At 39.6% G+C, this 27,682-nt stretch overlaps 1 protein-coding gene across 1 annotated transcript; it reads left to right on the top strand.

The window, feature by feature from the left end:
* Exoc1l (exocyst complex component 1 like) lies at positions 1–24,475 on the top strand. The gene is made up of 3 exons (XM_048415225.3): positions 1–242; positions 10,216–10,346; positions 21,436–24,475. Exons 1-3 carry the CDS (start codon positions 122–124, stop codon positions 21,700–21,702), a joined length of 519 nt encoding a protein of 172 aa, XP_048271182.1. The 5' UTR covers positions 1–121; the 3' UTR covers positions 21,703–24,475.
* Positions 24,476–27,682: the final 3,207 nt, after the last annotated feature.

Below are 27,682 nucleotides of genomic sequence, written 5' to 3'. Positions count from 1 at the left end.
CTTTTGCTCCGAATAAGAAGGGTAGAGCGAAAACCCCGGGGCTTGCACACCCAAAGGAGACTTAAGCTGCAACAAGCAGCGGCAGCCGCAAGGAAAGCGGCTGAGCCAGGTGGAACCCGAGATGTCATCGCTGGTGAAGGAGGACTTGGAGAAAAAACTGTTCAAGCCGCTGGCGCAGAATCTCTGCGAGTTTATTGAGATCGAGTTCTCGGTCCAGGACAGGTATTACCTCTGCGTGTCAGGTAAGCAGCGCTTTCTAGTATCGTTTCAAAATGCAAAGAACTCAAAGCTAAATATGCGGTATAGGAAAGCGTTGTCTGTCTTCCTACCCAGCTCAGGCATGCATGGAGCGTCTTGAGAGTTTAATCAGCCAGGTTAAGGAATGTATATTCTACGGACTTTTAGAGTGCTAAGGAGCACCCACCCACCCCCACCCCAAAAAATGTATTACACAACATTAATGGTTCAGAAGTGAAATTGGATCTGACCTTCTCTTGGTTTGATTTTTTTCCCCCAATCTCTTACCCAATTTGCTTCATAGCATACAATTTTGCAGCTTTCTGAATATGATTAAATGCATCACAGAACCCAGTTAGATAGCCATTCCCAATGCCTTTCTGTGTAGAACAAAAACGGAACCTTAGACTTTTCCTCCAAGGACCTATTGACACTTCCTGGTGGATAATTTGAAGAAAGAGATCCTCTTTAGAAACATTCTCTTACAGAAAAACAATACCAATGCTTTAATAGTAGATATTAGTCCAAGAAGACAGAACTTTAGGGAGGGGGGCACAGTCCCTAATGTAGAGATCTGAAGTATAAAGAACTTAGTAAAATAAGTATTTCCTTCCTGTTGCCAAAATATACGACAATTGTCCCTGCACTGGCTTTTTCATTCATTATGATTTTCCAAACTTTTTATGAATTTATGTAGAAATGTTTGTGTCATTATCTCATTATTGAATTTGGTATGCCGCTCTCTCTTTTCCTGGCCCGAGCCACTCTGTCCCCTTCGCGGACTTAGGAGGAGAGAGCTCAGAAACCCTAGGGCTACTTGCAGATGTTCCTCTGTAAGGCAAACGCCCATTTTCATACAGCCCACTACCTCTGTCCTCCTGACAACTGGTCTGTAAGAGCATTCTAAACGTGCTGAGAGGAAGCCAAGCATCTTTGAAGAAAGTTCTAAGAATCCTTTAGAAGATTACAATTCTTAATAAATGTAGAAGTAATTATCCAACATTAAGAATAGTAATACTTATCTAATGCCTAAGCTTATTTTACTACACATCTGAAACATGGGGAATTGGCATGTTAACAGATGTAAGAGACTTAAACAGTTCATAAAATCAACTAAGTTATGTAAAAAGAGGAATTAAAATTACATAGTAGATCACATTGTGTTCTCATTCACCCGTTCACTGAATCAAAAGGTATTTTTACTCACTATGCTAAAAGAGGATGTCTATTCTAATATAAAATATAATAATTTTTACCTGTTATGATTCTTGCTTTATAAAAGTAGCTTCTCACTAGGTAGCACTGGCAGTATTTTAAAATAAAAAGTTTTAAAATTAGAATAGTCATAGTAAGTTATGAAATCTAATTTGCCAAAAATATCTTAGGGGCTCCCTTTAATAATTCTATAATTAACTAAGTTTGTTCTAAGTATATATATATATATATATATATATATATATATATATATACATATATCCTACAATTAAACATTTGGAAAGTATTTATTCAGGGATTCTGAAATCAAGCTCCTCTTGAGATGAGGAAGAAATGATTTCAGGATATTCCACCTAAAGTTAATGCACACAAAATAAAAGCCTTATTAGTTCCTCACTTTCACAGCTATACTTCATGTCCCTCAGCCTGGGAGAACTTTCCCAAAATGTAACACTTTTTTTAAAGAACCGTTAGAAAAAACATTTCAACCAAACAGCAGTTTAAATGATTCTCGACAGTGCCGAAAGTGGGACACTACTTCACCTGGAAAACATCTATTGGCAGGAATCAAACAAGTCACTGGATACTTGTTGAAGCAGGGGGCTCCATACTTCAAGCCCCGTCTACCTTCAGGGAGTAAGGTCACATGATTGCCTCTTCATCCTCTTTAACCCTTTCATTGCCTTTCATCCAGTGGTTCCTGCTTATTAGACCCATTGGTCCAGAGTAGTCATATTCCATTGCATTTTTCTGAGTAAAGATAATACATTTAACTATGGTTGAACTTCATTCTTATCTGAGCAGAGTCCAACCTTTGTAGTGGTCTCAAAACCACCCAAAACAAGAATTGTGAATTTCTATTCCATCTTGATGATTCAATGACTGACATCAGAATAAGACACCATACACTCAATGCCCCTGTCAGAAGTTAGCTACAAAGTACATTGGGCATCCCCTGGAACCTCTTTGCTTTGCATCTCAGGCTTTGCATGGTGTCTCCTCCCTGGGGACTAGTTTATCCCACCATAAAGCACCACTCTTCCTGCCAGTTCAAAGCCATGTCTTCCAGTGTAGGGAGGAGCCCTGCTTGCTGCAGGTCGAGGAAAAAATAAGTCACACATGTAAAGTGAAGAGTTTGAAAATCTGTGTTGTAGCTTTAGCCAAAACTGGATAGGAAGTAAAGGGCGTGGTGGGACAGACCTAGAAATTCTTGACACAGGTCATATTGGAAAATCGAACTCTGATTTGTTGCCTGTCAGCTGTGAAGTTGGTCATAAGAGAGTGATCCTTCATGGCCTTGTTGCTCACATCTCTGAAATAGAAATAAAAAGCAGGGTAGTTGCTCCTATGAACTCACAGTGGCTGTGACAGTGTGTCTGAAGACCTGTGGAAAGCTCAAGCTAGATAAAATCCCACCATGGAGTGGGGAGGTGGCTAGGAATCCCTTCCCTAGCCGAGGAGCCATTGGCAACCGACAGCTACTGGGAGAAGGGGAGTCAGTTCCTTTTAAGGCTGTAGCTCTTGATGGGTTGACCATGCTCCTGTTGATGGCTGCATACACAAGAGAATATGACAAATTAAACTTAATCATTAAAAAAAAGAGTAGAGTGACTCAAAGTTGAGTGGGTAGGTTAAGTGGGAGATGAATCTGGGAAGAGTTGGATGGGGGTAAATGTGATCAAAGTATGTTATATAACATTCTCAAAGAACTCATAAAAAATTTAAACACCTCTAAAGTGCTCCCCTACAATTCTCCCTTCTAAATTTTTATTAATGATAGTTTATATTACAAGCAAGTAAAAGTAGAGCCTTGAAAGAGGTAGCTTAAACTTTTAAAATATATAGAAAAGTATTTAATGTCTATATATGTGTATGTATGTATATATATATATATACTGGATTGTATATATATGTTGTAAATACATCTGTATAATAAAAAATAAAATATATAATAAAAGCTTGATATATTCTGTTGCTTTTTAAATGATGCATATACTCATTTTTAGATTATTTTAAGCGTCCTTATACTTTTAGGAAAACATTTTTCAATCATGGTTTTTTTTAATAAAAATTACTTTATTGTATTGAACTCACAAATAAAAACAGCATGCAACTAGTTTAAGGTGCCCATTCAAATACTTAACTAGTCCTGATTTATGCATTTTTATATTTCTTTCTTTCTTTAATTAAACATTGTTTTTCAGTACAATATCTTTTGATCATGTTTTCCCCTTCCACAGCTCCTCCCAGGTCCCTCCCCACTCAAAACTTAATGTTCTCCCTCCTCACTCTCTCTCTCTCCCTCCCTCCATCTCCCTCCTTAAGAAAAAATAAGAAACAAACAAACAAAAAAAAGAAAATCAAAACAAATAAGCAAAAGACCACCAAGATAAAAAATGCCAAAACAAACCAAAAAGTCCACAAAAATACCATTGAGTTGATTTTGGGTTGGCCTTACTCCTCCTGGGCCTTCCCCGGAGCATGGCTGTACACCCATGAGACTCCATTGGATAAAACTGATTTTCCTTTTACCATCTAGTATCGGTTGCAAACAGCTTCTCGGTTAGGAGTGAGACCCCTGTCTGCTTTCCCTCTAACTGCTGGGACCCCATCAAGCTCGAACCTGTGTAGGTCCTGTGCCTGCTGCCACAGTCTCTGTGAAACTATGCATCTCGGTGAGCTCTCTGAAGCTTCTGGACTTCACGAAGGGTTTTACGTTTTTGCCATCGGCCACATTTTTGTGCCACACCACGTGTAGCCTGCACAAAAACTATAAAGTTTTGAAGAAGGAAAACTGCTTAATCACTTTCATTATTAGAGTGAAGCCTCACAGCTGAGATGCCAGGGAGGGCCGTGAGGTCTGCCTGCTCAGAGTCAGACATGAGTTCATTTAAGGCCATTTCCGTGAATTCTCCCTTTTTATCTTTGTGCAGATGAGATGCTTTACAGATGAGACGACGCTCACAAAAAGTTAAGTGATTAACCTAAGGTTACAGATTCTCATTCTAAACCCAAACTTCCTTCCACATCTCCACACTCTAACTGATAATAGCTGCACCTCAGCACGTGTGTGCAGATACTTCAAGAACTTAGTGTATGTTGGCACATTTGTCACTTCTTACAGACAATGAAGTCAGAGTGCCCAAGATCACCAACCAGTAGATGACAAAGGGAGACTTGAAAGTCAGGTCCATGTGTGCTTAACTTTTCAACCACGTTGCTTTCGGTGGTACACTAGGAATATTCTAGAATGGGGCTGATAAAACAAACCTTGAATAAACCTCACTGGCTCTTCTGTTTCTACAAAAAACCAGCTTCTTTCTTTTCCACGTCTTGCATTTCTATAAGTTCACCAATAACACAAGTCCTAACTTGTTTCAAACCAATCATTTTGCTATTTTAAAGATTTCATGATGTAGCCTAAAATGGATTTTATAAAGACATTTATAGAAAATTTTTATTTGAAAATATGATTTTGGTGAAATCAGCCTTAGCCTTCTCAACAACCACAGGGCATTAGCAATCGAGTGTGACATTTCACTGAGGCTTTTAAAAGTATTTCATGATGACTTCTGTGATTTAATTTAAATGATGAAAACCATTACATAACACCAAATTACAAAACAAAAGAAGCATCTATTTATTTAATGCATTTCTGGGAGACTTAATTGTGAGTTTCACATTTCCTCGATCTTGACTATTTTTTTTCAAACCAATTGGCCAGTGGCCAGTTCTCTTCCATTAGCTTCCTAAATGCTGGTGTTTTTTTTTAAGAGGTGATGGGATTTCTTAAAGACAAAACTTCCTTTAAAATTGAAATAGTGATGGTTATAAAAATTGGAATTCTGAAAATATCCACTGAAATGTAAAACCTGGGAAAATAAAATAAAATCTTAAATCCAGAACAGGCTTCTTCTGCAGCTCCCCAGAACTGTAGATATCACCCCTAAACCATCGATATCTCCCCTAAACCATAGTTACAAACCACATCCGTAGATATCATCCCTAAACTATAGTTACAAACCAGATCCGTAGATACCACCCTTAAATCACAGTAACAAACCGGATCCTCTGAGTGAGAGAAAACAACTCGCTAACATTCACACTTTATAAAACACATTTGGGCTCTTAAGACAATGTGACAAGTTTCCATTTTCCAACTGCATTAATGTGGAGACAGCCACTTAATTCCAGCTGGCAGCCAAGCCCAGGCATGGAAATTAGGGATTGGGTCAACTCCAGCCTCAGCAGACTCCTTTGGCTCGTGGCTGAAGAGAACTCTTGGAAAGTCCTTAGCCCTAAAGTAGGTTGTCGTTTTATCAGACGAAGGCGGCTGCTCTCCCTCTGCACCACGCCATCTTGCAAAAGCTTAACTTCCAGGCGCGTCCTTATGTTGTCTGAGTCTCGTCCGAAGGGGAAATGACCATTATCGTAAGAAAATTTGGTCGCTGGTAGGGATTATCGTCTTAACATCTTTTCTCCTCTCCTTACCGCCAGCCCATCCTTTATGCAAATCATGGCCTCTCCATTTATCTAATCCCTTTCAGTGGCACCCCGTGTGTACACAGTTTTCAGAATAATGTCTGAACCTATTCCAGTCCTTGCGGGAACTAACGCCTCCCTACCCTTCTTCCTGTTCACCTTCTTGCTTCATGCCAACAATACCAAATACTTGCCATGACTCAAAAAATGCCGGATGCTTTTTGCTTTTGCACCCACACATTGCTAAAATTGCCTTTATCCCTTTCTTCCTTCTAGTAAGTTCTGTTGCCTTTGACAGTTCGGGTTCATCCCTCTCCGAGCCTTTTTTCCTGTAGTCAGGTAGATGGCCATGCCCCTCCTCTATTGTCCTGGCCACACCCCCTCTTCCTTGGCCCTCATCCAACAGGGCCTCATTCACACACTGCTGACAACACCCTTTGCAGATTTTCTTCTGAAGCCTCCACTCTCTGCAGCCACAGTGAGAGCAGAAATGGGGCCTTATGGGAATTCATTAATTTTTTTCAATTCCTAGCACTGTGCTTGATTCACAAGGGACATTTAAATATTTATGGGCTTAATGAAGAGGGTGAGAGGCTCCACAGTCAATCAGCAGGCTTTCATAACTTGTAGACGATGCCGTGGGATTTGCTCCCTGAAAATCATACTTCCATACAATGTACAATAATCTCTCCAAATCTCTTTGCCGCTGTCGTCTCTTGGGCCCTCTACTGCTACTGAGACAGCAAGCTGGGGCGATAACAGTCCTGATTCTGAGGTGGGTCTTCTAACGAGACAGACATACTGCTTCCTCGTGGAAGCTACCAAACCTTCCCCTTCAGCCCACCGTCCTCATCTTGTGTGTGCATCTTCCCAAGGCTAACAGGTAGGCCCATGCGGTTGGATCTTCTTTGGAGTCAGATAAATATAGAAGTGCTGAAATACACCAACTTCTCACAATTTCAGGAAGATCCCAGAGTCTCTGCCTTCACTGACCCCAAGTTAAGACCTATAATTGATGTCTTCTCCAGACATGCCCCTCAGTTACTTCCTCTGTCCCCAAATGTGTCATCCCTTCTCCTCGAAACTCCTAGAGTGTGAGGTGTACATCATACCCTTTAACTCCTCCTACTACCAGCTTTTAAAGTCTTACCTGGCCCAGTGTAGTGATATTTCATTTATATTCTAATGAATAAAGCTTGCCTGAAGATCAGAGAGTAAAATCACCCCACTGGTCAGCCTTACCGACCAGGCAGTGGTAACGCACACCTTTATTCCCCATAACCACACTAGTTGCCATAGAAACCTGGTGGTGCATGCTTTTGATTCCAGTGGTGTACATCTTTAATCCCAGCCCTAGAGAGGAATATAAGATGGGAGAAGACAGCTCTCACACGCAGTCTCATTCTGAGATTCCTGGAAGCAGGCTTGTCATTTTGGACAGAGGTAAAGGTAAAAGCCAGTGGCTGGCTGTTTGTTTTTCTGGCCTTCAGGTCGAACCCCAATTTCTGTCTCTGAGTTGTTATTATTTGTGCTACTGTCCAGGAGCCAGCACGTAGCACACATGGACTCTGTGTTAGTGCACAGAGTCCTTGCACATTAGTGCAAGCTGCCTTCACCAGTCACCACATAGAAATAGCCTTCAGGGCAGGGGTCAGTGATTTTCGAGTCAGATTCAGGCCCTTGCCTCTCTGTCTCAGCTCAGTGACTCCATAGGAGCTGTTCTCATTAGCTGATTTCCATGGCATGATGCTGTCGGGCCTGCCTCTTCTTTCTTCTCCAGCCTCTTAGCTGTCATCTTTTCTCTCTCACTTCTTGCCTCTGAAAATGTCCCCTTGAGTCTGACCTTGAAAATCATCCCGCAGACACAAGTCTCAAATCATTCCAAGACTATGTAACTTCCATCTCAGTCCCTGCCGAGGTAACTTGCAGACACTTCACTCGTACACCACCTTTATTCCACCGTCTGGCCCACATCCACCCCCTTTCTGTTTGGATTCACCACCATTGTTTGGTTCCCACCATGTAGCATCCTAATCCAGCATCATCAAAACCTTACCTGAAACTTGACTTCAATTTGACAATTTTTTTACCGCCCACAAACCATTCTGAGGCTACCAACAACCATGGAGGTCTACTGGGCACTCTCTTGAGTCATTTGTGTGCGTTCGTTTTTCCATATGAGTCTGTTTTACTCTCGTGAGCCCCTCCTAACACCAGTGAGTGCCATTTATTCTCTAGTGGTTAATGATCTCTTGTAAACCACACTGCAGTGGTGTCAGGATACGACTCTAGGACATGGCACGGCAGAGCCCGCTGAGAGCAGTGTCTCCTCCCCAAGGTCCTTCAGCTCCATGACCTTCTCTTATGAGTCCTGTGCATTGTGTTGCCAGGGAAATTCTTGCCCAGGACACCGTGTCATTAAATCTTGGCTCACTATTGACTAGGTGTTGCTGTAGGAACTTGCACGGAACACCTGTCGCAATGCCCTTAAGCTGGACTTGTCAGCTGGCCCAGACTCCCTTCTCTAGGAAGCTGTACTCACTCTGTCAACTCTGAGATCAGCCGGTCACTTCTAGATTCCTCACAACTCCAGAGTGGTTTCTGCCTCTTTTGAGGTCCAAAGCCACTTAAAACATTTTAACATCTTTCCAAACCTAACTAACCTTATTGTCCACCGTATCTTAATTCCAGCCACTCTACACAGTCCCCTCTTTTCCTTTCACCTGGTGAGATTGTCAGTTTCCTCAGACTGACCCTCTCCCAGAAGTGCCCACATAGCGATCCTCTATTTCCACTCTGGACAGTCTGTTCATGTCTCTCATCTATGACTATGAGGGTACTCTAATGCATTGCTTTATATCTACATAGCTAGAAGGTCATGTGTCTGTCTCAGTGTGACTTGTGCTACTATAACAAATGACTCATGACTTAGGAATTTATAAAGAGCAGATTTATTTCTCAGAGTTTGGTGGGAGATGAGGATTCCAAGACTGAGACATCTAGCGAGAGTCTTCTTGTTACATCACCTGTAGTAAAAGGCAGAGAGAGAAAGAGTATGAGAGGGGAAACAAGAGAAGAAAAAATATGTGCAAAGGTCAGGCTGAGCATCCTTTCACTTGGAGCATCCTCCTGCAAAAGCTACCTCACCCCTGCCATGGCACCATTGATCCATTCATGAGGGCTCTGACCTCCTGACCTAATCTCTGAAAGGCCTCACCTTTCAATATCACTGCAATGCAGATGAAGTTTCCAGCAACAGAACTTGGAGGACCCATTCAAATCACAGCAGCATACCAAAGTCTCTCATAACCAAAGGAATCTTTCCCCAAAACAAATCCCAGTCTCACTCTGAGAAGACACAACCAGCTCACAACTCTCCGGGTGACATTAACCATCTGAAGAGTTTAGGCATCCTCCCCGGACCCGCAACCACCTCCTTCCAATAACCTAGTACATATGACCCCTGCATAGTCTCCCTTCTTACTGAAATCCTGAGTGTCAGGGCAGAAACCAGGTTTCTTAGCAGTCTCCCTATGGCATTTACTCAGCAAACAGCAAATACCCCGTAAATACTGAGGAGTATTTGACTCATTGATAATTTCATAGAACAACTTGATATTCCAATGAGACCAGAGACAAGTGATTTCAGGACAAGGAAATTTCAGTTTTGTTCATATGAAATACAGAAGGATTCTCCCATGCCTTTCAAAGCAGAATATTAAAACTGTCTGTGCTGGTGACACATTTGGAACGCTAGAGTTGGAGCCACACAGTGACAATCTCAAACATTACCAAACAAGTCAGTGGAAGCTGTGTCACGGGCACACCTGCATTCAAAGTCTCACAGCAACTTTAGAAGGAAGTGTCACCATTGTGCATGGTCACTCTTCAGGACTGAGTTGCTGTGCGGGCAGAGCCATTTGCTATTCGTACCTTAATTTTTCATAAGGTCACCAAATAAGATTCTGGCTTGCTCTGGTGAGCATTTTGTCCTCCACTGTCTGCTTCTGCTCAGTCTTCTGTTTTCTGCCTCACCACAAAGGCCAGAGTTCGAAGTACATTGCTCGGTGTTCTGACGGACAATTGTCACAAAATAAAGTTAAAGTCTTAGGCAAATCTGGGGGCATATTGACAAAAGTTCAGTTACACCAGGACTTACATTAGGAGTGTACTTATAATTTGGGTACAAGGACATTAAATAAAAGGGAGAGAAATAATACTGATATGGGACTTGGAGAATGAAGGTATGAAGTAAGAATCTGTGTTTTTTCTGTCCTACAGTGACCAAAACTGATGAAGTGAAGATTATCATGGTGAAGCATTACAGAGTGGGTCTAGATGAAAAGTACGAAGTAACAAAGAAGTGGTCTTTGGATGATCTTCAGATGATTGACGGAAAAGAAGCTGATACCGTAAGCGTTAGCGTTTTATAAAGGTAGCGCAGGATCGATACACAGCCGATCGTTATGTTCGATGACCTGCTTTATATTCTTGGCATGTACGAAGTGTTAAGATGACATTATGTTGTTCTTAAGTGGTATGGATTAATTTCCTGGGATGATCTATACTGTCTTTTATGATTTGCTTTTATGAGTTGGAATCTGACTTTTGTCTATGAAATCTAAAAGCATCTTTCCCAAGCTCTTCTTGACAGTTTAAATGCAATCTACCATTCAGTCCTGCAACTTTAAAAGCAATTTTTTCCAACAGATATTTCCACGGCCACCCTCTCTAATCCAGATTAAGTTTTGGGGTTCCTTTGTTCTCTCAGCTATAGCGTTTGATGGTGCCATCGACTCAGTGACTGTGCCAATCAAAAATGTTTGATCTTCGTCATTTTCTGAACCACTTTGTACTCCATTATTACCTTTTGGGTCACATAGAAATAGCACTTTTAAAACTGAGTGTATTTGACAGGACTTTTGATCAAAGAATTGAGATATGTCATTGCTTTGTGTCCTAAGTACTCACATTTTCTGAAAATATATTTTAACTAAATGTTGAGTTCTTAGAAACTGATTAAACATATTATGGCATGTCCACAAAGTTAGATTAGTTTGCACCCAATACAAAATGTTAAACCTTAGCTTTTATATGTAAATATACATTTGTGTGTGTAAATTTATATATGAAACAAACTTTAAGAATTGTAGGCAGAGATTGCTCATTCATTCCCCAACTGTTCAGACCTGAATAATCACGCAGAAACTATATTAATTACAACCCTGTTCAGCCAATGTCTCAGGCATATTTCTAGATAGACCTCATATCTTAAATTAGCCCATTTCTATTAATCTGTGTATCTGCCACAAGGCTACGGCTTACCGGTAAAGGTTCTGAGCATCTGTCTCCTTAAGCAACTACACGGTATCTCTTCAACTTCACCTACTTTCTCTCTATATCTCTGTTCAGACTTTCTGCCTGGCTTTACTCTAGTAAGCCATTGGTTGAAACAGCTTCTTAATAACCAATGGTAATAAAACATATTCATAATCTCACATAAAATAATAGTTCCCTGCATGACAGAGGTACAAATTTTGAGTTATTTTCTTCATTCTACTTTTTGGCACTTACCAAATTTTTATATTGCATTGATACTTATGGGAAATCTATAGCACGTTTATCAATCTGTGGTTTAGGACTTAGCTGTCCTCATTCATTTCATTCCACTTGTCTTTTTCCCCCACCTCATCCTCAAAAATTACTTATGTCATAATTATTTCTGCTGAGTTTGACCAGCACCTGGTGATATAAATGAAGCCTGTCATTTAAAAAACTTTAATCCATTTGAAGCAGTTCGCTGTATTCTATTTCTTTCCTACTTTTCTTGGCCTCTAATTCCATTGCACAGTTATTGATTCTCCCCTCTCCAACTTGAAGATTATGGTCTTTGAGAGTGAACCAGATAAAAATGGAAAGCTCTTCGTTTTTGCTTCTCTCGTTGCTTAAGGACCTGCAATACTAAATTGCCAGGAGAAATGCTATATTGCCCAAATAGTCACTCTCTTAAAAACTTCCCTTCCAGGCTCCTCTGGGAGTTTCCACCTTTCTCTTGGGGTTAAATCCTCAGGAGTAAATACTTACTGTTGATTTCTATCAATAGCAATGATACAATGACAATTTTTATCAGTGGTAATGACACAGTAGTAAATAGAGCAATATAGGCCAGTTGTCAACTTTAAAATGGAAAAGTCTGCAATTAAATTCAATTTGTAAAGCAGAAACAAAAATAATTTTGGGCTTGAAGATTGACTGCTGTATAGCAAGAGATAGGCTGCTGTACCAAAGGTGGGTTGGGCTGGCTGGGGTCTCGGATCTTGTCCTGGCTCTGCCAGTAAATACATGGGTCACCTAAATGTCCTCTTTAAAAACTATTATCCCAATTATACATTTAGGGGGTACTACAAATCCATGAGTTCCCTTCTCAGCTCTAGAATCTTAGCAGAGAAAAAGAGTAGAGTGAGAAAGAAGGGGATAGGGAAGAAGAGACTGTGTTCTGTGTATGTGCTTGCTCTGCCTTTAGGTATTAGGCTAAAGGAAAACATTGACCTTTTCTAAGTATTTCAAGGACATGAAAGATTTTCCCCACATGATGAGGGGCAAGTGTTGGGAGAGAAAACTATCTGGAAGCACAATCAGTGTGACACACACACACACACACACACACACACGAATGAGATTCTCTGCAATTGTTCTTCAACTGCCATAATGACAGCTAGAAAAGCATTGTGAGATGTGACTTGCAAAGTGCAGCCTTGGAAATCATTGCACCACTGTACGTCATTTATTTTTGCTTTGCAAATAGAGTCTTATTATGTAGCTCAGGCTATCCTGGAACTCATTATGCATCTCATACTGGCCTCAAATCATGGATATTTTCGTGCATCAACCTCCCAAGTCCTAGGAGTCTGGACATATGCTGCTATGGTCAACCTGTATATCACTTTTTTAAAGCATTGGTGTATGTTTGTGTGTAGAAAGGTACATGTATGCAGGTGTGTGTGTGTGTGTGTGTGTGTGTGTGAGGGTGCTTGCCCATGTGTATGTTCAAATATTTTCCTCAATTGCTCCTCAGTTTTTTCATATGTCTGTCTTTGTTTTTCGAGACAGGGTTTCTCTATGTCCTGGAACACTTTCTATAGACCAGGCTGGCCTTGAACTCAGAGATCTACCTGCTTCTGCCTCCCAAGTGCTGGGATTAAAGGTGTGTGCCACCACTGCCTGGCTGTTCCGTATGGGGGGAGGGGCAAAGTCTCTCCACAAACCTGGAACTTCCTATTTTTAGTCTAACTAACCAGTATAGTACCAACAATCTGTGGCTCTTGAGTCTCTGGGATCTACCTATCTCTGTCTGCTTGTTTTTCCCTATCACTAGGGTTATGGATACAGGCTGCCATGCCTAGCTTCTTACGTGATTGCTGGGGATTTGAATTCAGATATTCACGCCAGTCCAGCAAGAGCTTCGCCAATGAGCCGTCTCCCCAGCCTCTAGTCTAGAACTAGTTTTTTCTTTTTGGTTTTTTTTTTGGATTTTTTTTGTTTTTTTTTAAATATTGATTGTATAAACTAAAGAAGTATTACAAGTACGAAAGACTGGGCAGATCTGAGAAAGAGACCTTCCCTTTATCAAGTATTATACTAGCAGCTTTTATAACTGATCTCCTGAGAATGCCCCTTATGTAAGCTGGCAACTGATCTAAAACGACGGTCTAAAGCAGTGGTTCTCGACATGTGGGCTGAGACCCCTTTAGGGGTTGAACAACCCTTTCACAAGAGTTACCTGAGACCATCAGAAAATCTAGGTACTTACATTACAATTCATAACAGTAGCAAAATTACAGTTATGAGGTAGCAATAAAAATAATTTTACGGTTGGGGCTCTCTACAACATGAGTAACTGTACTAAAGGGTGATAGCATTAGAAGGGGTAAGAATCACTGGTCTAAAAAAGGGAGTCAAATCAGATAAATAATTTGCCTATAGTTACAACAGGAACTTAAATGATTGTTAGTGTTCTCATGTGGTTTGGACCCTACCAGTTTGTTTGTTATTTAGGGCAATAATTAATTCCATCCCTCCTTTTGATGCACTTACATCAGTCCAGCACACATTTTTTTTGAGAACTTAGAGTTACAGTAGATAAATACTAGGAAAGCAAAACAAATAATTTAAACTCTTTGCCCTCCATGCTAGTTAGGAGCTGGGCAGATGATGTACCTTGTGAATGGAGATGTATTTTGAGCACTACTACAAACATTTCCTTTCCTATTAACAACAGCAGGGATTGTCGCGATTCTAACACATAACAAAAAAAGATCACTGGCAACAGCAAGAGCTTTGTCAGTATTGGGTTATTTGCCCATATCGGTCAAAAGACTCCATGGCTCTCACTATTCTGCCAAAACTTATTCTATATTGTTCACTTCAAAGTTATCAAGTTGACAAACTGCACAATATCAAAGGGTGATGAGCTATCCAGGCTGTCCCCATTTGTCTCCAAAGGAGTGTGAAGGACCAATTTCTTAGTCCGTGTAGGAAGAAACCTAGACTTCCTCCAGAAGTCTGCAAGAGAATTTGTTTCCTTCTTCTATCCTTACCCATTCTCTTAAACTTACTGGAAAGACTTGGTTACTAAACATTATATGACATTTTATTTATACAACTGAAAAGTCATGGATGTTCCAAACAAGCTTTGCTACTGCTTGCTTTTTTTCTTTTCCTTTTATTGAAAATAGATTTCTTTCTCTCATATAATATATCCTGATTTATGGTTCCCTTTCCCTCTAGTCCTCCTAGATCCTTCTCCCCTTCCCTCCCATCTGGACTCAGCCCCTTTTTTCTTCACTAGAAAATAAACAAGCTTCTGTGGGATAACAACAAGGGAAGATAAACAAAAACTAATACATCAGAATTGATAAAGTAAACAAATGGATGAAAAGAGCCCAAGACAAGGTACAAGAAACAGAGATCCATTCGTTTGCACACTCAGGAAACCCATAAAAACACTAAACTGAAAGATGTAATGTATAATCAAAGGACTTGTAGGTAAAAAGAGATAAAATATAGACTAAAAATAAGATAATTTTTTAAAGGGAGAGTCCTGACAGAGTTTGAGACAAGAAACCTCCAAAGATGCCATTGAGTTCATTTACTCTTGGCCATCTACTGCTGGGCATGTAGCCTATACCCTTAAGAGTAGTTTGATTCCCCAGTGAGACTCCCTTGGGGGAAGCCAGTTTTCATTTGCAAGTGGTTATCAATTGGAGGTTCTCCTAGGACCCCAACTGGTGCTGACCCATGCAGTATCTGTGCCTGCTGCCTCAGTCTCTGTGAGTTCATATGTGCTTCTATCAGGTTGGCTTAGAGGGCCTTGTTTTCCTGATGTCCTCCATCCTCTCTGGCTCTTCCACTTCTTCCACCCAATCCTCTCCAGGGTTTTCTGATCCCTGAGAGGAGGATTTAATGGAGACATCCGTTTAGAGATGAACAAGACTCTGTTCTATGAGTACAGCAGAATGTCATTAGGAGTCATTTTATTGCTAGGTTTGGGTTTTTTGCTTTTTGTTTATTAACAGTAGTTTTTGGTTTTACCCTATGCTATCTATTCTCAGGTTCTTTGTCACAAAAGCAGTGTCAGGTATGGCTTTCATCTTGTAGAGTGGTACTTAAGTTACATCAGGTCCCATTTATTAATTGTTGATCTTAGTGCCTATGCTAATCATGTTGTGTTCAGAAAGTTGTCTCCTATGCCAGTAAGTTTTAAGGATATTCCCCACTTTCTTTTCTATCAAGTTCAGTGTATATGGTTTTATGTTGAAGTCTTTGATCTATGCAGAGTTGAGTATTACGCAAGAATATGGGTCTTTGGATTCATATATATGTGTGCATGTGTGTGTGCGTGTGTATGTGTGTGTGTGTGTGTGTGTGTATTCAGTTTGACCAGCAGCATTTCCTGAAGGTGCTGTCTTTTTTCTGATGCATATTTCTGGCTTCTTTATTTAAAAAGGAGGGAGTACATAGGCATGTGAATTTATGTTCTGGGTCTTCAATTTGAATTCATTGATCAAAGTGTCTTTTTATGCCAAAACCACGCTGTTTTTGTCAAAGCAGCTCTGTAGTACAACTTTAGGTCAAGAATGGTGATACTGCCAGTGGTTTGCTTATTATTCAGGATTGTTTTAGCTATCATCTGTGAATGTGTGTGGTGTGTGTGTGTGTGTGTGTGTGTGTGTGTGTGTGTGTGTGTGTTTCAGAATGAACCTGAAGATTCACTCTTTAAGATCTTTGGAGAATTGTGTTGGAATTTTGATAGGGATCACACTGAGTCTATAGATTACTCTTGGAAGGGTGGCCATTTTTACTATATTAATCCTACTTATCTATGGGCAGGGACTGCCTTTCCATCTTCTGATATTTTCTTCAATTTCTTCCCTTAATATGTTGAAGTTTTTAGCATAAGCAAGTCTTTCACTTGCTTAGTTAGAGTTACTTTTATATTTTTGAAACTATTATGAAAGGTGTTGTTTCCTTGATTTTATTCTCAGTCTGTTTGTCATTTGTACAAAATAGGTTTACTGATTTTTGTGAGTTAATTGTATATTAAACTACTTTGTTGAAAGGGTTTATCAGAACAAAAATGCAACTGCAGAGGAGTAGGCCAGAGCCTGAGACCTCTGTGGTACTGGACCTGAGCCAGGGACTTCTGCAGGAGTGAACCCAAGACAGGGCCCTCTGAGGGAGTGACCAAGGTCAGGGACATCTACAGAAACAGGCCTGAACCAGTGACCTCTACCAGAGCAGGCCTGAGCCAGCAACCTCTGCAGAGCAGGCCCAAGGCAGCAACTACAGCAGAAAACAGCCCTAAGCAGCAACCTCCATGGAAGCAGGCCTGAACGACCCCCAATATTGCAGAGAACCCCCAGGAGTGCAGAGCAACCTTCAGGAACATGGAGTGACCAACAGGGTGATAGAAACCATGGCCCTGACTGCACCACGAGTGCACCTGAGCCTTGGATCCACTGGCACCTAGAACATTGATCGCCAGAGACACAGACAATCCCAACTCCACCAATCAGAGGAAAAGATAGGTACACAAGGTAAGAACACACACAACATCACAAAGAGCAACACGACAAACACAAAAAGGAGTGACCCTGTAACAGCAAGACTTGAACAACCAAATATAGATGAAGCAGAAAAAAAATGACCTAAAAAATAACTTTAGAAAATGTTTGAGGCCCTTAAAGAGAAAATGAATAATTCCCTCAAAGAAATGGAGGAAAAGACAAATTAAAAATTGAAAGAAATCAACAAATCTCTTAAAGAAAACCAAGAAAAAAAGAATCAAACATATGGAAGAGACTATTCAAGACTTGAAAACTGAAATATAGACAATAGAGAAAACACAAACTGAAGAAATTATAGAAATGGAAATTATAAGAAAATGATCAGAAACCACAAATGCGAGTATAAACAGCAGAACACAAAGATGGAAGAGAAAATCTCAAGCACTGAAGATACAATAGAGGAAATAGACTTAAATCTAACAGGAGCTTAACACAAAACAACCATGAAAAGACCAAACCTAAGAATAGTAGGGCTAGAAGAAGGAGAAGAAGTTCAACTCAAAAGCACAGAAAATATATTTAACAAAAGCAAAGAAGAAAACTTTCCCAACCTAAAGAAAGATATGCCTATGAAGATACAAGAAGCTTACAGAACACCAAATAGACTGGATAAAAAAATCTTTTTGCCACATAATAATCAAGATACTAAACATACAGAATAAAGAAAGAATATTAAGAGTTGTAAAGGAAAAAGGCCAAGTAACATATAAGGGCAGACCTATAGAAGTACACCTGACTTCTCAATGAAAATAATGAAAGCCAGAAGGTCCTGGTCAAGTACTATGCAGACATTAAGAGACCATGGATGCCAGCCCAGACTACTATACCCAGAAAAGCTTTCCATCATCATAGAAGGGCAAAACAAGATATTCTGTGACAGAGTCAACCAATACCTAGCCACAAACCCAGTCCTACACAAGGTGCTAAAAAGAAATCTCAAGGAAATTGGCTACATCAACAAAAACACAGAAAATAGATGATCTCATAGCAGCAAATCCCAAAGAAGGGAAAACACACACAATAATATCACCAACAACAAAAAACAAAATAACAGGAGCTGACAACCACTGATCATTAATATCCCTTGATATAAACGGACTCAACGCACCTATAAAAAGACACAGGCTAACAGATTGGATACAAAAACAGAATCCATTCTTCTGCTGCATACAAGAAACACACCTCAACCTCAAAGACAGACATTGCCTCAGAGTAAAGGATTGAGAAAAGTTTTTTGAATCAAATGGACCTAAAAAACAAGCTGGTGTAGCTATCCTAATATCTAACAAAATAGACTTCAAACTAAAATCAATCAAGAGACAAAGAAAGACATTTCATATTAGTCACAGGGAAAAAATCCATCAAGAGGAAATCTCAATACTGAAGAACTATGCCCCAAATAAAAGGGCACCCTCATATGTAAAAGAAACACCTCTAAAACCTAAATCACACATTAAGCCCCATACACTAAGAGTGGGAGACTTCAACACCCCACTCTCAACACTGGACAAGTCTGTCAGACAGAAAATTAACAGAGAAATAAGGGAACTAACAGATGTTATGACTCAAATGGACTTAACAAACATCTATAGAACATTCCATTCAAACATAAAAGAATATACCTTCTTCTCAGCACTTCATGGAACCTTCTCAAAAGCTGACCACATACTAGGTAACAAAACAAACCTCAACATATACAAAAAAAATTGAAATAACTCATGTATCTTATTGGATCACCATGGCTTAAAATTAAAATTCAACAGCAACACTAATTCCAGAAAGCCCACAAACACATGGAAATTAAAAAATGCTCACCTGAATCATCAATGGGTCAAGAAAGAAATAAAGGAAGAAATTAAAGACTTCCCAAAATTCAATGAAAATGACCAAACATCATACCCAAATTTATGGGACACAATGAAAGCAGTGTTAAGGGGAAAGTTCACAGCACTAAATGCAAACATAAAGAAACTGGAGGGCTGGAGAGATGGCTCAGAGATTAAGAGCATTGCCTGCTCTTCCAAAGGTCCTGAGTTCAATTCCCAGCAACCACATGGTGGCTCACAACCATTTGTAATGGGGTTTGGTACCCTCTTCTGGCCTGCAGGCATACACACAGACAGAATATTGTATACATAATAAATAATAGATAGATAGATAGATAGATAGATAGATAGATAGATAGATAGATAGATAGATTAATCTTGAAAAATCCCACACTAGAGAGTTAACAGAATATCTGAAAACTCTAGAACAAAAAGAAACAAACTCACCCAGGAGAATTGGACAGCAGGAAATAATGAAATTGAGAGATGAAATCAACAAAATAGAACCAAAGATACAATACAAAGAATCAATGAGACAAAGAGTTGGTTATTCAAGAAAATCAACAAAATAGACAAACCTTTATCCAAACTAACCAAAAGACAGAGAGAGAATATCCAAATTAACAAAATCAGAAATAAAAAGAAGGACATAACTACAGACATGGAGGAAATCCAGAGAATCATTAGGTCATATTTCAAAAATCTGTAAGCCACAAAATTGAAAAACCTAAAGGAAATGGACAACTTTCTGGATAAATATCACTTACCAAAACTAATTCAAGACCTGATAAGTAAATTAAATAGAACTATAACCACTGAAGATATAGAAATAGTCATCAAAATCTCCCAACTCATAAAAGCCCAGGACCAGATGATTTCAGCTCAGACTTCTACAAGATTTTCAAAGAAGAACTGATACCAATGTTCCTCAAATTATTCCACACAATAGAAACAGAAGGAACATTGCCAAACTCTTTTTATGAGGCTACAATTACCCTGATACCCAAACCACATAAAAATATTACTAGTAAAGAGAATTGCAGACCAATCTGACTCATGAACATTGACGCAAAAATACTAAATAAAATACTGGCGAACTGAATCCAAGAACGCATCAAAAAAATCATCCACCACGATCAAGTTGGCTTCATTCCAGAGATGCAGGGATGATTCAACATATGAAAATCTGTTAATGTAATCCACCATATAAACAAACTGAAAAATAAAAACCACATGATCATCTCATTAAATGCTGAAAAAACCTTCTACAAAATACAACATCCCCTCATAAATAAGGTCTTGGAGAGAGCAGGGATACAAGAAACATACCTAAACATAATAAAGGCAACATACAGCAAGCCAACAGCCAACATCAGACTAAATGGAGAGAAACGCACAGTCATCCCACTGAAATCAGGAACAAGATAATCTGCTCTCTCCATATCTTTTCAATATAGTACTTGAGGTTCTATCTAGAGCAATAATACAACCAAAGGAGATCAAGGGAATAAAACCAAATTGTGGTGTGTTTAAATATGACTAAAATAAACTTCTCGGTGTTAGAATCTCAATGTTTGAACCAACACTGGCTACTGAGTTATGTTGAACTGATCTGCTTTCATGTCCCTGAGATGGTCACCCACAGTGTTCCACCAGGGTCTGCTTAGTCCCCTGGGAATGGAGGCAGAGAGTGAGGAGAGGCCACAACTGCTAGTTTGCCACAGAGCTGGAGATGAGGCTAGGAGATTGGCTACGGAGGAGGGGAGGGAGAGTCAAGATCTGACGCTTACCTGCCATCCTTGCTGGCTTCCGTGCTTCTCTGGCAGGCTTGGCCAGCAGGTTCCCAGAGAGAGCCTACTGGAGTTGTGGGCTGGGATAACAGATGGGTGAGGAAGGAGGTTGGGGGAGATGGTCTGCAGGATCTACTGGAGATGGGGGCAGAGAAGAGGGGGAGGCCAAAAGCAGGAGGTCTTCGATAGAGATGGTGTGGGACTGGAGGACTGGATCCGGAGGAGTGTAAGGAGTGGTAGAGATCTTAGGTAGGCTACCTGCTCTCCTGGTCAGAGTGGCCTACAAGTTCCCAGCGAATCCCTGCTGGAGTTGGGGGCTGGGATAAATGAATGAATTGGCAGTGGCGTTAGAGTGGAAGATCTGTGTGATCCATTGGATAGAGGAGAAGAGGAGAAGAGAGGCTGCAACAGATGGTCTGCTGAAGGACTGGGAGGAGTCTGGTAGATCGGATTTAGAGGACTGGAAAGAAGGTGAAGATCTGTTGTTAGCCTACCTGCTTCCCCGACCAGAGTGGCCTGCAGGTTCCCAGGGAATGCCTGCAGGAGTTGGGGACTGGGATAAAGCAAAGATTGTACTGTTGACTTTCAGGAGTGATTCTGTTTGGCTCTCCTAGCTTTGGAAAGCTGATCTGTAAATTTCAGAAACATGCCTGACACTGAGACTTTGTAATCAATAGGCACAGCCAGCAAACTGTGGGTATCCAGGAAATGACTCTGAATGAAAAGTAAACCCAGTCTCTCTCTCTCCCTCTCTTCTAGGACAATCCATTTTTTGATCTGCACTTCAAGAAAGTGTACAGCCTGGAGGCCTACAGCTGTGCCTCTAAGTATTCCTTTGCTCGAACGGTAAACAGGCTGAACCATGTGTATCTTAAGAAGGACTTGCACATCGTCAACTTCGATTCAACTTACATCAACGATGACTCCATTTGGTCCTCCAACAACAAGGACTGCCTGGTCCTCATGAGAATATGCTTCTATGCTTTCAATCTTGTGTGCTTGTCCCTGTGTCCCCTGCCACTTTGAAGATGTAGCCCAAAGTCCTTCATCAATGTCCGAAGAAATGGTTCTCCAACTGAATACCGAGAGTCAAAAGTTTGTTTTGCCTCTTTCTCGATGGCTATTATTCAAACTAAAATAAAATGAGGCTTTGTGAACTACAGTGAAACGGATTTTAGTGCAATTGTTAACAGTCGGGACTCTTTGGGTCCCTTGTGTTCAATGATAATTTTCGAAGATGTTGCGTGACTTGGGCTAAGTTAGAGTAAAGAAAAAACTTTAAAAGAGATCCTGGGTTCATAAATAAGGGTTCATTAATCTTTTGAAGGTATCAGTCCTGTTCAAAATATTCTTCAGATCCAAGGTAATTCCTCTAAAAGTTCCAATGGCCTGTATTGTAGAAATGCAAAAGCCAATCTTCAAAATTCATTCAGAACTGCAAAAGGCTCCCGGTAGCAAAAACAAACAAACAAAACCTTGAAAAATAAGTATAAAGTTGGAGGACTCATGCTTTCTGTTTTGGAAACTCACTACAAAACTATTATAATTAAAACAGCATGGTACTAGCATAAAGATAGCTCTAGAATACAAAGCTACTAGGTTCATCTAAGGAAGAAGGAATAATCTCTTCAACTGGTGAGGCTGAGATAACTGGATATTCACACAAAAGAATTGAGTTAGATACATAGCTCACACCAACTATAAAAATTTAGATGAGTCATTAACCTAAGCATAGTAACCAACCCCATAAATTGTTAGAAAGAAATATAAGGGTAAATCTTAAGAACTTCGGGATTGACGCTGGATTCTTATAATGTCCAAAAAAAAATAACTAAACCAGACTTCATGTAAAGATCTCTTTGCACCAAAGGACATTATCAAGAAACTGAAAGTAAGCCTCGAAGGGAAAAAATATCTGTAAATTATCAGTTTGAAAAGGATTTTAAATTCAGACACACAGATAACTCTGTGACACAAAGCAACCCGTTTTAAAAATGGGCAAAGGACATTGGCAGGTATTTCTGCAAATGCACATATAGCCAACAAGCATGAGAAAGATGTCCAACATCACTTGTCATTAGGCAAATGCAAATCAAAACACAAGTGTCAAGTCAGATCTACTTTCATCCCCTAGGATGACTATGTCTTTATGAAATGAAAAGGATAAGAGTTATTGAGGGTGTGGAGCATCTGGCGCCTTCTTCCATTGTTAGTGGGGATGAGAAGCTACAGCCATGTAAGAAATGGGTTTGATGGCATGCCGGAGCAGCACACTCTCACTGCACACCAACTGGCCTCAGGGAGTCATGGGACCACAGACTGTTGACAGATGTTGACAGATCCAGAACTGTACAGAATACAACCTACTGGGGACTTACTAGCAGAAATGTAGGTCTGGTGGCTAGGACATCATCTGCATCCTTGCAATTTGGGTGAGGACAAAAGCTGTAATGTACTTTGTTTAATCACACTAGTATGAAAGTGTCCCTTAAAGAACTGGTATCGCTGGTCTTATCATTCTGGGTTCAGTTGTAAAACACATAACTCTAATGATTTATTTTAACTTTCTGGGAAGCAAGGAGAGAAACTGAGAGGTGCTGTTCAAGGGTAGTCATAGAACATGCAAATCCGGATGGCTCATTCTGTACAAGCAGTTCCTAAGAAGCAAAGTTGCCAGATGACTCAGCATTTCCTTCCGAGGGCAGACCCAAGCGATTCCAGTGACTTGAATCAAGTGTTGTATACTGATGTACATACTATTGTGTTGGCTTATAAGGGTGTTTGCAGCATTCTTCATAATACCAAAAGACGAAAACATCATGTGTCCATCAAAAGATTAGTAAATTGACAAAATATGGTATAGTCAAATAATAGAATATTATTCAACCTTTAAAGAGATAAAAAGTTTCAATGCATGCTATGACGTGGGTAAACTTTGAAAATGTTATGCTAAGTTAAATAATACATAAGAGAAAGGACAGTTATTGCATGATTTGACTTTATGAATTATTTGAAGTAGATACATTCAGAGGCAGAACAGAGGAAGAGATAAGAGACTGGAGGAGAGAAGAATGGAGGCATTCTCAACTGTTACAGTTTCTGTGATGGAAACGTTTTAGAAATGGAAATCATTGTGTAACGTGGTGAATGTGGCAAATACTACCTTCCTGTACATTTAAAATAGCTAAAATAGCCAATGTAATGTTTATATTGAACATAAGTAAAAATGATGCGATAAATAAACAGCATATACTACATACTTTAAGTGTATAGGTTATATGATATGTGATATACTTTAAATGAATAGGTTATATGATAATTGATATATAAAGGAAAGAAGAATATCCTGTGTCTCCTAGAAGGAAAATATGTGAACCCATTACAAACTAAGAGTGGGAGAAACTTTCCTCGCTGTTACTCAAAATCCAGAGACCAAGTAAATAATATTAATTATATGAAAATACATCTGAAAACACTACAGACAAAGCCAAAAGCAAATTGCAAGCTGGAAAAAAACGCAACTTGTGTAAAACTGCATTTCTGTACTGCTAAAGTTGAGGAGTTTAAAAAAGGCGAGCAGCCAATTGGAAACTATATGAGCAGACAGTTGACAGGAGAGGAATTGCCAATGACCCCAGAAAGCTTGGAAGGATGCTTGACCTTGTCCGAAAGAGAAACTGGAACTGTATCTGTGGATGAGCTCATTTCTTGTCTTATAGGGAAAGCCCAAAATATTGATAGTATTTCATTGATATGGAAAATAAAAAGTTCTTGGGTTTATTACTGCATGAGAGAGAAAGTTGACATCCTTTTTCAAATTGTGTGTGTGTGTGTGTGTGTGTGTGTGTGTGTGTGTGTGTGTGTACGTATGTACTTTTAAATGTGGTGATCCAAAAGATGTATTGGAGCAGCTACAAAATGATATATGAGCAGGCATGTGTTGTTTGCAAAATTTTTAGATGAGTTCAAGTGTCTAATATTGGATGATTAATAGAATAAATTACTGTGTATAAAAAATGAAACAGTGAATAGGAGAAAATAGGGAAGGCTTCAGCACACTCTGGGGGTAGGGGTAGATAATTAGAAGCAGGGAATCTAATGTTTTTGCTTAGGAATACCTATTTGGGTTCTTCAGTTTGGCCCTAAGTTTTAAGGAAGAATGAATAAATAGGGAAGCCATTAATTATTAAATTCTTTTCATTTGGGGGCTCATTGCTCTATGGTTTTTTGGCTAGGTGTCTGGACTACATGTTATACATGTGGGTAACTTCATGGACTCATTGCTGTACATAGCATGTTGGTTCTTGGACTGTACTGTGGGTTGTAAGCCTGAGTTTTGTTTTTGCACATAATCTGTTCAATCTATTCATTGTTAGAATATTCAGAAATATCTTATGTATATTTGTCAAAATCCAGCAAACCTAAAACCATACTTAGAGATTGTGGTTTGAACATGAATGGTTCCCTTAGGTCCATATGTTTGAATTCTTGATCCCCACCATGTAGACCTGGGAAAGATTAGGGATGTGGCCTTGTTGGAGAAAGTGTGGTCTTGGTGGAGGTGAGGTCTTGTTAGAGGATGTATGGATTTCTTGAAGGAGGGGTTGCATTTTGGAGGTGTTACCTTCTTGGAGGAGGTGTAGTAGGCTTTGAGGTTTCAAAAGCACACACCAGGCCCAATCTTTCTCTTTCTCTCTGCCTCCATCTTACAAATCAGGTATAAGCTCTCAGCTGTTGATCCAATGCCATGTCTATCAAGGACTAATTTTTTTATATTAAACCCCAAATTAAATGTTTTTTGATTGCCTTGGACAAGACATCTCTTCACAGCAGAGAACAATAACTAAGAGACACAATAAAAGTACAAACTTTTTTTCTTAAATAAGCACACAATTCCTAGAGCTGTTCACTGATACCTTGAAGCAAGCAGGTCAATTGATAACATTGATCAGGCATCTTACCATGTGAGGTGGGCAGAAGCTACTACTTCCTGCATGTGGTCCTCTTGAAGAAAACCATGACCAGCTAGCAGATGAGGATGTTTACCGCACACACTTTGCTTCAAGATAACAGATCTAGGAAATGCGTGGCTGCTTTTGAAAACAATAGTTCATGTTAATAAGTTTATATTCATATTTACAAGTAACATTTAGAAGTATGATATTTCCACTTCTTTGATTTTATGGGATTATATTCTCTCTTATCCTCAGTTCTTAACAAAATTAATATTTGGCATATGGTTTGTCTACCACACTCCTTGGAAAGCCAAAATTGCACTGCAATGTTAATTCCTACTAATCTTTAAACATCTGGGTATGGGTTTTGGAACACTTCCTCATCATCCAGCGCTACAGTTATTCTAGGCTCAGTATTTCTCTCTTCTAGCTGTTTCCCAGCCCTCTAGGTCTCTTTATAAGAGAAAGATATTTCAAGAAATCCTCAACATTATTTCGTTTTCTGGCTCTGCCACACCTCCTTCACTTATCATTTGGGATTTTTTTCCTGAAGATGTTCCCTTCTCTGCTGTCATCTACAGGACAGCTCCTATTAGGAAAGAAAAATAGAACACATACTGACACCTTTTCTCTAGTCATCAATGTCTAAATATCATAATGATGACAAATTGATTTTTAGTATTATAAGATTCAGGGTCTTACATGTGACCAAAGACATGAAGGACAAGCCTAGTTTTCAAGCAAATTTCAAGCTTCAGCTCATATCAGGTCCATTAGCAATCCCATTGGTCAAAACAAGCAAGCCAAACCAAAAGCATGAAATGGGGAAGTACACTCCACTTACCAGGGGATCAAACCAAGACGGTGTGCAAGCATCTTTGCTTTCTTGGGAAAAATTTGGGTCAGTATATTATTAGTTAACACAATTACTTTCCAAATATTATAGGGTTGCATAAATAATATTTAGCTAATAACAATATTTCTAAAATTCTCTAACCCTAAAATCCTCTTGAAATATCATATATGTAGCTAGATTAGAGTGCGAAGGAAGAGTAGAGGAAGGGAACACAACTGCAAACTGTCGCTATCAGCTTGGGATAAGAAGGAGAAGTGAAATTATTGTTTGTTGAATACAGAGTTTCAGTTTGGCAAAAATAAGGACAGTTCTGAAGTGAGTAATGGTAACATCACACAATATTATAAATTCTATTGTTGTGCTTTTTTTTTCTTGAGATAGGGTCTCACTCTATATCTTGGCCTAGCCTTGAACTCACAGAGATCTGACTGTCTCGGCTTCCTGAGTGCTGGGACTACAGGTATGTGACTCTGTGCCCAATAGATGTACTTAAAAGCACCACCAAACTCTACCCATAATGGTGACTAAAATGAGGTCAGGTGTAGTTATGTATGTCTTTAATCCCAGCACTCTGGAGTCAGAGGAAGGGGGATCTCTTTGAGTTCAAGGTCAGCCTCATCCACATAGTGAGTTCCAGGACAGTCAGGGCTTCACAGTGAGATCCTGACTCCAAAAAAAAAATTTTTAAATATAATTAAATGGTTAGATTTTTATATTAGAGAAATTTTAAGACAATAAAAATTGAGAAAAGAAAACACAGCAAATAAACAATGTATTACGTTTTCAATTCTTCCTACCTTTAACCAAAAGACCAGATAATAGAAAGGCTATAAATTCTCCTAAAAATTAAAATTGATATAAATATTAAGGCAGTAAAACCACAGAGCACATAACTCTCAGTCTGAGCAGATAAAGATACACAAATGGAGCCTGTTGTTTTAAATTTCCAGGGGAGGAAAATGAGAATCAGAGGGGTCAAGGAACTTCCCCGGGGGTTGCTGACTCATAAAAGGATGAAAGCAAACCTTGTTGGGGGAGACTGTTTGTTCATTCCCAGCTGCCCAGAACCGAAATAATTACACAGAAATCTGTATCATTTGCAACACTGTTTGGCTAATAGCTTAAGTGTATTAACATCTTAAATTAACTCATTTCTATAATCTATGCATTGCCATGTGGCTGTGGCTTACCAACA

Source organism: Myodes glareolus, chromosome 8 (assembly GCF_982192425.1).
Source record: "Myodes glareolus chromosome 8, mMyoGla1.1, whole genome shotgun sequence".
Lineage (NCBI taxonomy): Eukaryota > Metazoa > Chordata > Mammalia > Rodentia > Cricetidae > Myodes > Myodes glareolus.
Note: the sequence above shows the minus strand (reverse complement) of the source record. Positions and strands in the feature narration are given on the sequence as shown.

What these genes read in the sequence shown, in the direction of transcription:
- Exoc1l (XM_048415225.3), top strand. Translation starts at nt 122, where the DNA reads ATGTCATCGCTGGTGAAGGAGGACTTGGAGAAAAAACTGTTCAAGCCG. An exon ending in GTATTACCTCTGCGTGTCAG is followed by an intron (nt 243 to 10,215) that starts GTAAGCAGCGCT and finishes TCTGTCCTACAG; the next exon opens with TGACCAAAACTGATGAAGTG. An exon ending in ACGGAAAAGAAGCTGATACC is followed by an intron (nt 10,347 to 21,435) that starts GTAAGCGTTAGC and finishes CCTCTCTTCTAG; the next exon opens with GACAATCCATTTTTTGATCT.